Source organism: Clarias gariepinus, chromosome 15 (genome assembly GCF_024256425.1).
Source record: "Clarias gariepinus isolate MV-2021 ecotype Netherlands chromosome 15, CGAR_prim_01v2, whole genome shotgun sequence".
NCBI lineage: Eukaryota > Metazoa > Chordata > Actinopteri > Siluriformes > Clariidae > Clarias > Clarias gariepinus.
This window is the reverse complement of record NC_071114.1, coordinates 2,290,855-2,304,676: the sequence shown is the minus strand read 5'-3', so window position 1 is coordinate 2,304,676 and position 13,822 is coordinate 2,290,855. Positions and strand designations below refer to the sequence as shown.

General features: G+C 41.1%; 1 protein-coding gene across 1 annotated transcript; it reads right to left on the bottom strand.

Moving 5' to 3' along the window:
* Positions 1-364: 364 nt before the first annotated feature.
* LOC128543193 (mucin-2-like) lies at positions 365-13,822 on the bottom strand. Its single transcript, XM_053513553.1, has 19 exons — positions 6,697-13,822; positions 6,369-6,610; positions 5,966-6,137; positions 5,580-5,821; positions 5,261-5,444; positions 4,892-5,093; positions 4,048-4,217; positions 3,662-3,731; positions 3,397-3,518; positions 3,268-3,299; positions 2,875-3,043; positions 2,567-2,674; positions 2,428-2,468; positions 2,207-2,332; positions 2,017-2,112; positions 1,806-1,934; positions 1,142-1,181; positions 908-1,028; positions 365-813 (listed from the first exon to the last, which is right to left on the bottom strand). The coding sequence occupies exons 1-19, from the start codon at positions 13,820-13,822 to the stop codon at positions 624-626; spliced, it is 9,582 nt and encodes a 3,193-aa protein (XP_053369528.1). The 3' UTR covers positions 365-623.

The following is a 13,822-nucleotide window of genomic DNA, read 5'->3' as shown; positions in this document are numbered from 1 at the left end:
TGCTGTTAAATAATGCTTTCTGTACGGTAATTTTTTTTTATCCTTAAACAAGTGGAATGACGCGACCACAATGTGTTAGTTTTATTGGTGTGCGTTGTATTTACATAATTAATTCAGTGCACAGAAGTTTCTTGCACATGTTGCGGATTTCTAAAACTTTGCTCACAGTGACGTGTATAAATCGACTGCATCTGGATCAGCCTGTCTGGTTAGATAAATGTTTTGCTAAAAAGTCTTCCAAAGAGCCTATGGACGTGTAAAAACTCCGTGTTTCTCTAAACCTGCCATTCCTGCATAGTTTCTTTAAGTCACACTAGATATTGGGAACATTTAAAGCAGGACCAGACCAGAGATTTAAACTGCATTCATTTAATAAGAACTAAAAGGACAAAGAACACATGCACTATATAAGCATAACACTCTACACACCATGTGTCACTAAGATTTTAACACATTCTTACAACAATAATAATATATTTTAAAATAGTTTTTCACTCATTTCATTTGCATGCAAGTTACACAATAAAAGAAGTGGAGAAGCTGACTAATAGAAAGGAAACCTAAGCTTTAACATAAGTCAGTTAAGATTCATGCACTTTTCAGGATTTTGTTTCCTTTAGAGTTCAACGTCTCCTCCGGCGTCTCCCCATCGGTGTGCATTCGGATGTCTGGCAGCCACATGAGTCAATGTACACGTAGGTGTATGTCGTCTTCGATCCATCAGAGCAAATCAACTCCACTTCCTTCTGACTGGTCGACTGCTCCTGACAACACGAGCACGTGTGCATCAGCTTGTTGCTCTCTGAAGAGTACCTGTTATAAACGAAGGCAGGACAAAGGAGGGTCAGTTAGAGCACATAGTGAAGGCTGCTGGGATATTTTTGTAGAAATATATTTTCCTACTCACATGGAGGAAGTGGCACAGGCTCCCGAGCAGGACGTGAACTCCACCGGGGATGCGCTCCTGCAGCCGTTATGAACCAGCACAGAGGTGTTTGTAACCTTTTTACAGCTGCTCTGTGGAGTACCTGGAGTGAGTGAGAGAGAGAGAGAGAGAGAGAGAGAGAGTGGAGAAGAGAAAGGCTTAGTCTAATGTAAAGCTTTTCTCAGACAAAGGTCATGCACTGTGGCGTTCACTTACAGCTTCTGCAGCAACCGTCAGCATCAGTCGTCTCTGTTCCCTGTAGAGGAAGAGAATGCCATCGTAAGTGTTTTTTTGTCCATGTCATATGTGTGTGGTTCCGTCTATGTTCATCTATATATCAGGCAACGGACATATATATATATATATATCGTTTCTGTGGCAGTTATTTACAGGGCCAGGTTGCCAGCTCGATGCCCGATTGTATCTGAGCACTTGGGAATGAAGGACCCTGTTCAAGGGTCCAACAGAGGCAACCATGTGGCATCAGGGCTCGAACCAAGGATCCGGTCAGCAGTTCAACACCTTAACCACTGAGACACCTCCCATGTTATGTGTAATATGTAAAACTGTTTTCACTTTTTTCATGTCTAATAATAAAAACTAATGAATGTTAGAAGAATTAGAATAACAACGCACTTTGCTGCACTTTTTTTACGAAAACAACAAAGTATTTCAAGACTTGTTATTTCCTAGAAACTAACTTGCTATTGACATGGGGACATTTATAACTAGCTTATTCATCTTTATTTTTGATCATAATTAACTTTTAACTCCTGCCTCAAAATTCGATTACATAATGTAAGTACAATTGGTAAACCTACTTGACCCAAATTTAAACAATATTAATAGGAGAAAAACAAAACAAAACAGAGAAACTTACCGGGACACAGTTTGCCGGGTTGAACTCGCGACACGTTTTCCTGACTTCCTTTACCATGGGACTATCGCTAACATCCTGGCAGGTGTACGTCACACACTTATCGTTAGGTGGAGTAAATGTTTGGTTTATCTGTGGAGAAATCGGGAATGCATGAATCAGGACAGGCCAAGTTCTAAGTGCGAGGGTAAAAGCCAGGTTTAAAGGTACTCACTGGGATGGTCTTAGTGACATTATTAACGGTGACCACGCAGCTCGTACTCACACACTTTCCACAACACTGGCCTACGACAGGCTTATACTCGTAACCCTTAACAGAGAAGACAAACATGTCAAAGCATTGATTTTTATGAAAAATGTTTCTCTGTATTTTTCTACATTCGCCTTGAGGTGCCTTGCCTTACCTCCTCACAATCTTCATTACATTTTTTTGTCACACACTCTGGAGTCAGAAGTCCAGTTTCGGGATCAACACTCGAGCCACAATCACATTCCTCACACTCATGGGAACTGGGTATTTGGGAGCCCAGCTATAGACGAAACACACACCAGTGTTAGACTGAATTAGCATGGCACTGATTACAGTATGTATGTGAATGTGAAATAAACCTTGGTTTGTCCTTACCGGATATATCGTCGCATTCTGCACACAGACTTTCATGGGTTCTGAAAGAATGTGGAGGGTTTGTTATTATAACTGATTTTAATTTATGTTTAGTGTTTGTTTTTATAACTGGTTATAATTTATGATCATGTTCACTTACTGCAGGTGTATGTAGGACAACAGTCTCCTGGATTTGTGCCATTCATCTCCTGAGTGAAACCCAGAGCACACTTCATCATGGGCGTGACGCACTTACTTGTATCGCACTCTGAAAGGAGAAAGTAGCTCCATGTACAAATGTTGTAAACACTCCTGATGGATATGGATAATTCATATGATTCTTCAGATGCATTTGAGAAACCAAGCCACGCCCATAAAGTTTATTGATGAGATTAAAAAGAGCTGATCATCTCGTTAGTATAGAGATAGTGAGGAAAAGTGATACAGGAACGGTGCCACGTTACTCACGACATTCGTAGCTCTCGCAGCAGCCATCTGTCTTGTTAACGACCACTTGTCCAGGTTTGTTACAAAGCGGCATTGTGGTGGTTGGACATTTGATTGGTTTACACCGCACACTCATGCTTTCACCATCACACTCACACTCCTGGCAGCCAATCTGCCATGTTTCGTTCGGCTGAAAAAGACATAAGGTGTATACTGTAAACTTCTGTAGGAGACACTAGGCAACAGATAATTAACAATGCCGCATCACTTTGTGTTTCATTTTCTTAAACACACAGGGAAAAAAAGGATTCAAAGTATCACAGAGAAAAGAAGGGTGTGGCTCCATTACTAGAACAATTCTTACAACGTAGTCTTTAGTTTATTCATGCATTCATCAAGTTTATGACTACATACCATTTTCGGACTACCATCAGGGCCAACACAAGCTGCAAAACAAAGACAAAAACTCTGTAGATGTCCTCTTTTTACACGAATGATAATATTTCACAAAGCTTTACAGTGGATGTGGAGATGATATATTACCGCAGGATGTAACGCAGACGTCTGAATACGTGTTGAACAGGGTGGTGCCTTTCATACAGAAACATCCCTCCCTTATTTCTTGGCTTTTTGCATCCATTACTTCCTGATACTTGTTATTATACCTATCATGACCACAATGCACAATATGTTTAGCGTTTTAAGTCCGAGTTAAAATTCTATATTGTCAATTATATTAAAAAGACAATTAGTAAATCAGTAATCAGATGATGAGGAATGTGCGTATATTTGCATGGAGAGACATTACTGAGAGTTGCAGGTAGGTTGGACAGCAGGACCACAGGCTTCGTAGACTTTAGTGGGAGGACATGTGACCTCTGCGAAAGAGTTAATGTTTATCAATCACATTGTGTAGACTGTTAACATACCAGAAATGTCTTAGACCAGAAATGTATAGACCACTAACATAAAAAAAAAATATTTAAGTATAAGTGCTGCTAATCGTAAAAATGTTAAAATTGACCTACTTTATGTGCTAAAAAAGAAATCATCAGTATAAAATATTATAAAGAACCAATAGCTTTATTGTATGTGCTTGTCGATTGTTCATCCATGCCTATCTAACGCAAAAAAAATTATTATGATCATTGTTATGATTATTATATGATTTTGATTATTGCATAAATCACTCACCACATTCTCCATTAGTGTAATTCCTCCAGTTCACACATATTCCTGCCTTAGCACATGCGGATGCATACGCCTGCAGACTCGTACAGCCAGACTTTTCAGAGCACACGTCCTGTTTACAACTTGTCATATATGGCTCTGAAGGAATGGTGCTACGACACTCCTCAAACGCACTGTAAAGTCAGAAAAGATGTAGCATGAAGATAATTTTGCCCTTTTATACATTAAACTGTTTTTGATCATACAATGCCTGTAATTTATTCCTCTGCAGTTCCTCTTCTTTCGAGTGTACTTGTACTGTACTTTGTAAATGGCTAACATTATTGTGGCATAATTTCCACAGAAGCCAGAAACCATGCTTTTACACTATAAATGGAAACAGCCTTACAGACAAGTACATGAAGTACCAACGTTTAACAAAGTTTAGGTGAATTTTTGGTTTATAAAATCAGATAAGTTTTAAGGGAACAAAATATATCTTTGCTTCTTACAATTAAGTTCACGGCTTGCTAACTAGTTGGTTGATCAAACTTCCGAGAAGGAGCTTATGAGAAGCTATTTCCTACCAAAGTAACGCAATGCTAAGAAGTAAGTAAAGGTCTAAAGACTACTAAAGTTGATAAAAATAATAGAATGATCTTTAAGACATTAACATTAAGAGATTCATCCAAAAAAAATTGTACTAAGAATTAATCAAGTGGGCATCAAGATTAAAATGGCAGGAAGGAAAGGCATATGCACATCTTATCATTATTTGAAATTGGCTTTGTCAATACACAACTTTTCCTCTTCAGGTGAATAAAACACGTAATCAGATATTTTCCTAATTAGTGCCAATGCTAATGACCTGCTGTTGAAGAGCTCACAAATGGCTGGCTGGCACGGGGACGATGTAGTGGAAGCGGGGACAGTAGTAACGCTAACTGGAGGTGGGGTGGTAGGTGATATGCATGTCTTGTTAGTCTTCCAGTTTGGTGCAGCTTGCTCACAGGACTCGATTTGACCAGAGGGTAACCTGCAGTCATTGGTCTTATCATTGTCACAGGTCCCTGGGAAAAAAGTGAGAGAATTCAATCATACCCTCTGAAAACTTCATTACAATAATGCTTTAATAATTACAACCTATAAGAAAAGACTAACAGTTCCCATTTACTTTAATTTAGCATTAGTCTATGTTGTTATTCTGAGAAGTGTTTTAATGAGAAATTTAACTCACCGCATAAACCTTCTGTGTTTTTCTCAAACTCAGAGAAGGGCAAGTCAATGGTAAAAGTGGTGCCTGTGTAGGTGATTTGAGCTTGAATATCAGGAATCTGCACTGTGACCTCCACGCCTGTGCTCGTTATGACATAATTAGCATTTTTAAAAACAGGATAGACTTGTTTGTTGTCCACCATCACCTGCAATTTTACAGAAGACATAGAGAACAGACATTAATGTTGTACATAGAACAATAGAAACTGGGGGAAAAAATGACAGGAACTTGTAATTCTTGCAATTATTACAAGAAAAATATCATATTATTAGAGACACACCACATTGGTTGCACCATTTGAAGTCATTTCCTGGGTCAGAATAACCTCCTGGGAATTGTATGTAATTAACAGGGTCTGTGGGCAGAACGAACTCCCTTTGCTGCATGCTTCCTTGTCAAGAATGATTTTCAGGTTTGCATTGTTAATTTCTTGAACCAAAATGTATGAGCAGCTATCACTAAAGGTATAAGATGTTCCATCAAATGTGACATAATTGGAGCCGCTCCATCCGCTACAAGAGCCTGAATGAACACAAATTTTAAAAGAATATTACCATCCATGGCATGAAATTAGCAGCACTCCAGTGAACAGAGACTTGATCAACCCATGCAGTATACGTGATCAACCCACACATAGATATCTTTAAAAAGAAACATTCATCTTACATTCACACTCGTATGTGAAGCAGCAGCCAGTCTCATCATAAACTTTAATGGGTGTTCGTCCATTTGCACAGTTTTTCTGCTCAACTGAGCCACACTTGTATGGTTGTAAGATGACTGAGCCATTACTACATGTTGCACTGGTACAATTATCCTCTTTCCAGGACTCCCCATCCTGTTATTTTTGGAAAATATAATTAATTATTGCAAATAATACTGTAACATTTATACCATGTACAAAAAAATATCAACTGTTATGTGCAATAAAACTGTGTTGAATTCTTTAGACTCAAAACTCTATATATCTCTAACTGGTTTACAAATTGGTAGTAAACAAATAGTGAGAAAAGATTAAATAAAAGTAATACAAATAATAACACAGTGATGAAGTTCTGACAAAATATACCTTTCTTGGTGGGTTAAGACTGGAACAGTCGGGTGTTACAGTTGTGTGAGGTGTGACAATGGGAGAAATGCTTGTAGGAGTTGTGGGTGCAGCACTGCTGAACACTGTGGTACTTAATGGTTTTTTGGTAGTCGAGGGTGTGGTTTCACAGGAATATGATTTTGTCTCAACATGACAAGTAGAATTGCAGTATCCAGTATAGCACCACCCAAAGCCATCAGTTACATTATATATGATGGTGTCTAAAAATATAATGCATTTGATATGAATTATAACAAAAATTAAATATTTATAACACATTACTTAAATATATGTGTATAAGTCTTACCTGATAGAAAATTTGTTCCATTTACAAAACAACAAACAGGGGCTGAGGTCAAAGGTAAGGTTGTACTAATATTCTTTTGCATCTCTGTTGGATATAAGGAAGTTGGTTTTGGTGCTGTTACAATCTTAAGTGTTGTTGTAGGAGTTTCTGTGGTAATTAAAGGGGTTGTTATACTTGTCAGCGTTGTTATTTGTGGTGAAATTGTGGTTTCTTTAAAAGACTGAGTGCTTTTTAATTCCATTTTAGTGGTTAAGGTGATAGGAAGACTTGTAAGGGGCAATGATGTCTTTTCTGAGAAAGTAGTGGTTTCTCTGGCTGTGGTAGTTTTTAAAGGCTGAGTGGTTGTTTTTTCTGATGTTGGAACAACTTTGGTGGTTAGTTTTGTTGTTTCTGCTGGCCCTGTGGTCTCTTTGGAAGGACCTGTAGTAACCTTAGTGGTTGTCTCTTTAGGAGGCACTGTTGTTACCTTTACAACTGGTTTGCTTGTCAGTGTGGTAATTTGGGGTGAAATGGTGGTCTCTTTGGAAGGCCTAGTGGTTGATACCTTTGGTGCAATGGTGGTTGTGACTAGAAGAGTTGTTATGGGCAATGTTGTCTTTTCTGGGTGAATAGTGGTTTCTTTGACTGCTGTAGTTTTTAAAGGTTGAGTGGTTGTTTTTTCTGGTACCACTGGTGTTGTCTTTGAAACAACTTTGGTGGTTAGTTTTGTTGTTTCTGCTGGACCTGTGGTCTCTTTGGGAGGGCCTGTAGTAACCTTAGTGGTTGTCTCTTCAGGAGGCACTGTTGTGACCTTTATAACTGGTTTGCTTGTCAGTGTGGTAATTTGGGGTGAAATGGTGGTCTCTTTGGAAGGCCTAGTGGTTGATACCTTTGGTACAATGGTGGTGGCAATTGGAAGAGTTGTTATGGGCAATGTGGTCTTTTCTGGGTGAATAGTGGTTTCTTTGACTGCTGTAGTTTTTAAAGGCTGAGTGGTCGTTTTTTCTGGTACAACTGGTGTTGTCTTTGAAACAATTTTGGTGGTTAGTTTTGTTGTTTCTGCTGGACCTGTGGTCTCTTTGGGAGGACCTGTAGTGGCCTTCGTTGTTGTCACTTCTGGAGGTACTGTTGTTACTTTTACAACTGGTTTGCTTGTCAGTGTGGTAATTTGGGGTGAAATGGTGGTCTCTTTGGAAGGCCTAGTGGTTGATACCTTTGGTGCAATGGTGGTGGTGATTGGAAGAGTTGTTATGGGCAATGTGGTCTTTTCCGGGTAAATAGTGGTTTCTTTGACTGCTGTAGTTTTTAAAGGCTGAGTGGTCGTTTTTTCTGGGACCACTGGTGTTGTCTTTGAAACAATTTTGGTGGTTAGTTTTGTTGTTTCTGCTGGACCTGTGGTCTCTTTGGGAGGACCTGTAGTGGCCTTCGTTGTTATCCCCTCTGGAGGCACTGTTGTTACCTTTACAACTGGTTTGCTTGTCAGTGTGGTAATTTGGGGTGAAATGGTGGTCTCTTTGGAAGGCCTAGTGGTTGATACCTTTGGTGCAGTGGTGGTGGTGATTGGAAGAGTTGTTATGGGCAATGTTGTCTTTTCTGGGTAAATAGTGGTTTCTTTGACTGCTGTAGTTTTTAAAGGCTGAGTGGTCGTTTTTTCTGGGACCACTGGTGTTGTCTTTGAAACAATTTTGGTGGTTAGTTTTGTTGTTTCTGCTGGACCTGTGGTCTCTTTGGGAGGACCTGTAGTGGCCTTCGTTGTTGTCCCTTCTGGAGGCACTGTTGTTACCTTTACAACTGGTTTGCTTGTCAGTGTGGTAATTTGGGGTGAAATGGTGGTCTCTTTGGAAGGCCTAGTGGTTGATACCTTTGGTGCAGTGGTGGTGGTAATTGGAAGAGTTGTTATGGGCAATGTTGTCTTTTCTGGGTAAATAGTGGTTTCTTTGACTGCTGTAGTTTTTAAAGGCTGAGTGGTCGTTTTTTCTGGGACCACTGGTGTTGTCTTTGAAACAATTTTGGTGGTTAGTTTTGTTGTTTCTGCTGGACCTGTGGTCTCTTTGGAAAGACCTGTAGTAGCCTTTATTGTTGTCCCTTCAGGATGCACTGTTGTTACCTTCACAATTGGTTTGCTTGTCAGTGTGGTAACTTGGGGTGAAATAGTGGTCTCTTTGGAAGGCCTAGTGGTTGATACCTTTGGTGCAATGGTGGTGGTAATTGGAAGAGTTGTTATGGGCAATGTTGTCTTTTCTGGGTAAATAGTGGTTTCTTTGCCTGCGGTAGTTTTTAAAGGCTGAGTGGTTGTTTTTTCTGGTACCATTGGTGTTGTCTTTAAAACAACTTTGGTGGTTAGTTTTGTTGTTTCTGATGGACCTGTGGTCTCTTTGGAAAGACCTGTAGTAGCCTTTATTGTTGTCCCTTCAGGATGCACTGTTGTTACCTTCACAATTGGTTTGCTTGTCAATGTGGTAACTTGGGGTGAAATGGTGGTCTCTTTGGAAGGCCTAGTGGTTGATACCTTTGGTGCAATGGTGGTGGTAATTGGAAGAGTTGTTATGGGCAATGTTGTCTTTTCTGGGTAAATAGTGGTTTCTTTGCCTGCGGTAGTTTTTAAAGGCTGAGTGGTCGTTTTTTCTGGTACCACTGGTGTTGTCTTTGGAACAACTTTGGTGGTTAGTTTTGTTGTTCCTGCTGGACCTGTGGTCTCTTTAGGAGGACCTGTAGTAGCTTTCGCGGTTGTCCCTTCAGGAGGCACTGTTGTTACCTTTACAACAGGTTTGCTTGTCAGTGTGGTAATTTGGGGTGAAATGGTGGTCTCTTTGGAAGGCCTAGTGGTTGATGCCTTTGGTGCAATGGTGGTGGCAATTGGAAGAGTTGTTATAGGCAATGTTGTCATTTCTGGTGAAATAGTGGTTTCTTTGATTGCTGTAGTTTTTAAAGGCTGAGTGGTTGTTTTTTCTGGTACCACTGGTGTTGTCTTTGGAACAACTCTGGTGGTTAGTTTTGTTGTTTCTGCTGGACCTGTGGTCTCTTTTGGAGGACCTGTTGTAGCCTTTGAGGTTGTGCCTTCAGGAGGCACTGTTGTTACTTTTACAATTGGTTTGCTTGTTAATGTAGTACTTCGGAATGAAATGGTGGTCTCTTTGGATGGCCCAGTGGTTGATACCTTTGGTGCAATGGTGGTGGTGATTGGAAGAGTTGTTATGGGCAATGTTGTCTTTTCTGGGGAAATAGTGGTTTCTTTTGCTTTGGTAGTTTCCAAAGTCTGAGTGGTTGTTTTTTCTGGTGGCACTGGTGTTGTTTTTGGAACAATTATTGTGGTCAGTGTTGTTGTTTCTGCTGGCCCTGTGGTCTCTTTGGAAGGACCTGTAGTAACCTTAGTGGTTGACTCTTTAGGAGGCACTGTTGTTACCTTTACAACTGGTTTGCTTGTCAGTGTGGTAATTTGGGGTGAAATGGTGGTCTCTTTGGAAGACCCAGTGGTTGATACCTTTGGTGCAATGGTAGTGGTGATTGGAAGAGTTGTTATGGCTAATGTTGTCTTTTCTGGGGAAATAGTGGTTTCTTTTGTTTTGGTAGTTTTTTCTGGTGGCACTGGTGTTGTCTTTGGGACAATTTTGGTGGTCAGTGTTGTTGTTTCTGCTGGCCCTGTGGTCTCTTTGGGAGGACCTGTAGTAGCCCTCGAGGTTGTCTCCTCAGGAAGCACTGTTGTTACCTTTACAACTGGTTTGCTTGTCAGTGTGGTAATTTGGTGTGAAATGGTGGTCTCTTTGGAAGAGCCAGTGGTTGATACCTTTGGTGCAATAGTGGTGGTGATTGGACGAGTTGTTATGGGCAATGTTGTCTTTTCTGGGGAAATAGTGGTTTCTTTTGCTTTGGTAGTTTCCAAAGGCTGAGTGGTTGTTTTTTCTGGTGGCACTGATGTTGTTTTTGGAACAATTATCGTGGTCAGTGTTGTTGTTTCTGCTGGCCCTGTGGTCTCTTTGGGAGGACCTGTAGTAGCCTTCGAGGTTGTCTCTTCAGGAAGCACTGTTGTTACCTTTACAACTGGTTTGCTTGTCAGTGTGGTAATTTGGTGTGAAATGGTGGTCTCTTTGGAAGAGCCAGTGGTTGATACCTTTGGTGCAATAGTGGTGGTGATTGGAAGAGTTGTTATGGCCAATGTTGTCTTTTCTGGGGAAATAGTGGTTTTTTTTGCTTTGGTAGTTTCCAAAGGCTGAGTGGTTGTTTTTTCTGGTGGCACTGATGTTGTTTTTGGAACAATTATCGTGGTCACTGTTGTTGTTTCTGCTGGCCCTGTGGTCTCTTTGGGAGGACCTGTAGTAGCCTTCGAGGTTGTCTCTTCAGGAAGCACTGTTGTTACCTTTACAACTGGTTTGCTTGTCAGTGTGGTAATTTGGTGTGAAATGGTGGTCTCTTTGGAAGAGCCAGTGGTTGATACCTTTGGTGCAATAGTGGTGGTGATTGGAAGAGTTGTTATGGCCAATGTTGTCTTTTCTGGGGAAATTGTGGTTTCTTTTGCTTTGGTAGTTTCCAAAGGCTGAGTGGTTGTTTTTTCTGGTGGCACTGATGTTGTTTTTGGAACAATTATCGTGGTCAGTGTTGTTGTTTCTGCTGGCCCTGTGGTCTCTTTGGGAGGACCTGTAGTAGCCTTCGAGGTTGTCTCTTCAGGAAGCACTGTTGTTACCTTTACAACTGGTTTGCTTGTCAGTGTGGTAATTTGGTGTGAAATGGTGGTCTCTTTGGAAGAGCCAGTGGTTGATACCTTTGGTGCAATAGTGGTGGTGATTGGAAGAGTTGTTATGGTCAATGTTGTCTTTTCTGGGGAAATAGTGGTTTCTTTTGCTTTGGTAGTTTCCAAAGGCTGAGTGGTTGTTTTTTCTGGTGGCACTGATGTTGTTTTTGGAACAATTATCGTGGTCAGTGTTGTTGTTTCTGCTGGCCCTGTGGTCTCTTTGGGAGGACCTGTAGTAGCCTTCGAGGTTGTCTCTTCAGGAAGCACTGTTGTTACCTTTACAACTGGTTTGCTTGTCAGTGTGGTAATTTGGTGTGAAATGGTGGTCTCTTTGGAAGAGCCAGTGGTTGATACCTTTGGTGCAATAGTGGTGGTGATTGGAAGAGTTGTTATGGCCAATGTTGTCTTTTCTGGGGAAATAGTGGTTTCTTTTGCTTTGGTAGTTTCCAAAGGCTGAGTGGTTGTTTTTTCTGGTGGCACTGATGTTGTTTTTGGAACAATTATCGTGGTCAGTGTTGTTGTTTCTGCTGGCCCTGTGGTCTCTTTGGGAGGACCTGTAGTAGCCTTCGAGGTTGTCTCTTCAGGAAGCACTGTTGTTACCTTTACAACTGGTTTGCTTGTCAGTGTGGTAATTTGGTGTGAAATGGTGGTCTCTTTGGAAGAGCCAGTGGTTGATACCTTTGGTGCAATGGTGGTGGTGATTGGAAGAGTTGTTATGGCCAATGTTGTCTTTTCTGGGGAAATAGTGGTTTCTTTTGCTTTGGTAGTTTCCAAAGGCTGAGTGGTTGTTTTTTCTGGTGGCACTGGTGTTGTTTTTGGAACAATTATTGTTGTCAGTGTTGTTGTTTCTGCTGGCCCTGTGGTCTCTTTGGAAGGACCTGTAGTAGCCTTCGAGGTTGTCTCTTCAGGAAGCACTGTTGTTACCTTTACAACTGGTTTGCTTGTACCAGTGGTTGTTACCTCTGGTGCATTGGTGGTGGTGACGGTACCAGGTGTAACGTGCAATGTTGTTTTTTCTGGGGAAATAGTGGTTTCTTTTGTTATTGTACTTTCTAAACTCTGAGAAGTCGTTTTTTCTGGTGGCACAGGTGTTGTCATTGAAACAACCTTGGTGGTCACTCTTGTTGTTTCTTCTGGGCCTGTTGTCCCTGTGGGAGGAAGTGTGGTAGCCTTACTTGTTGTTACTTCAGTTGGTACTGTTGTTATCTTTACAACTGGCTTGCTTGTCAGAGTGGTAATTATTGGGGAAATAGTGCTCTCTTCCGAAGTCAGAGTGGTTGTAATCTCTGCTGTGGTGATGATGGGAAAAGTAGTTTTTTGTGTTGTTTTAGTTTCTAAAAGCTGAGAAGTCGTTTTTTCTTGTGGCACCGGTGTTGTCGTTGCCACAAGTTTGGTGGTCAGTGTTGTTGTTTCTTCTGGACCTGTTGTCTCTTTGGGAGGAAGTGTGGTAGCCTTACTTGTTGTCACTTCAGTAGGTACAGTAGTTACCTTTACTACTGGCTTGCTGGTCAGTGTGGTAATTTCAGCTGAAATAGTGGACTCTTCGGAGGGCTGAGTGGTTGTAATCTCTGGTGCGGTGGTAATTGGAAGAGTTGTAATAGGCAGTGTTGTTTTTTCCAGGGAAATAGTCGTTTTCTGTGTTGTTTTAGTTTCTAAAAGCTGAGAAGTCGTTTTTTCTGGTGGCACTGGTGTTGTTGTTGCAACAAGTTTAGTGGTCAGTGTTGTTGTTTCTTCAGGGCCTGTTGTCTCTTTGTGAGGAAGTGTGGTAGCCTTACTTGTTGTCACTTCAGTAGGTACAGTAGTTACCTTTACTACTGGCTTGCTGGTCAGTGTGGTAATTTCAGCTGAAATAGTGGACTCTTCGGAGGGCAGAGATGTTGTTACCTCTGGTACAGTGGTTATGGTGGTAATGGGAAAAATTGTAATCGGCAATGTTGTTTCCTCTTGAGAAATAGTGGTTTCTTTTGCTGTGGTGGTTTCCATAGGCTGAGTGGTTGTTTTTTCTGGTGGCACTGGCGTTGTCTTTGGAACAACTTTGGTGGTCAGTATAGTTGTTTCTTCTGGACCTGTTGGCTTGCTTGTCAGTGTTGTAAATTCTGGTGAAATAGTTGTCTCTTCGGAAGGCCGAGCAGTTGTTACCTCTCGTACATTGGTTGTGGTGGTGAGGGGAAGAGTTGTAATTCCCGATGTTGTTTCCTCTGGAGTAATAGTAGTTTCCTGTGTTGTTTTAGTTTCCAAAAGCTGAGAAGTCGTTTTTTCTGGTGGCACAAGTGTTGTTGTTAAAACAACTTTGGTGGTCAGTGGTGTTGTTTCTTCAGGACCTGTGGTCTCTTTGGGGGGATGTGTGGTAACCTTACTTGTTGTCACTTCAGTAGGTACTGTTGTTATCTTTACAACTGGCTTGCTTGTCAGTGTGGTCAT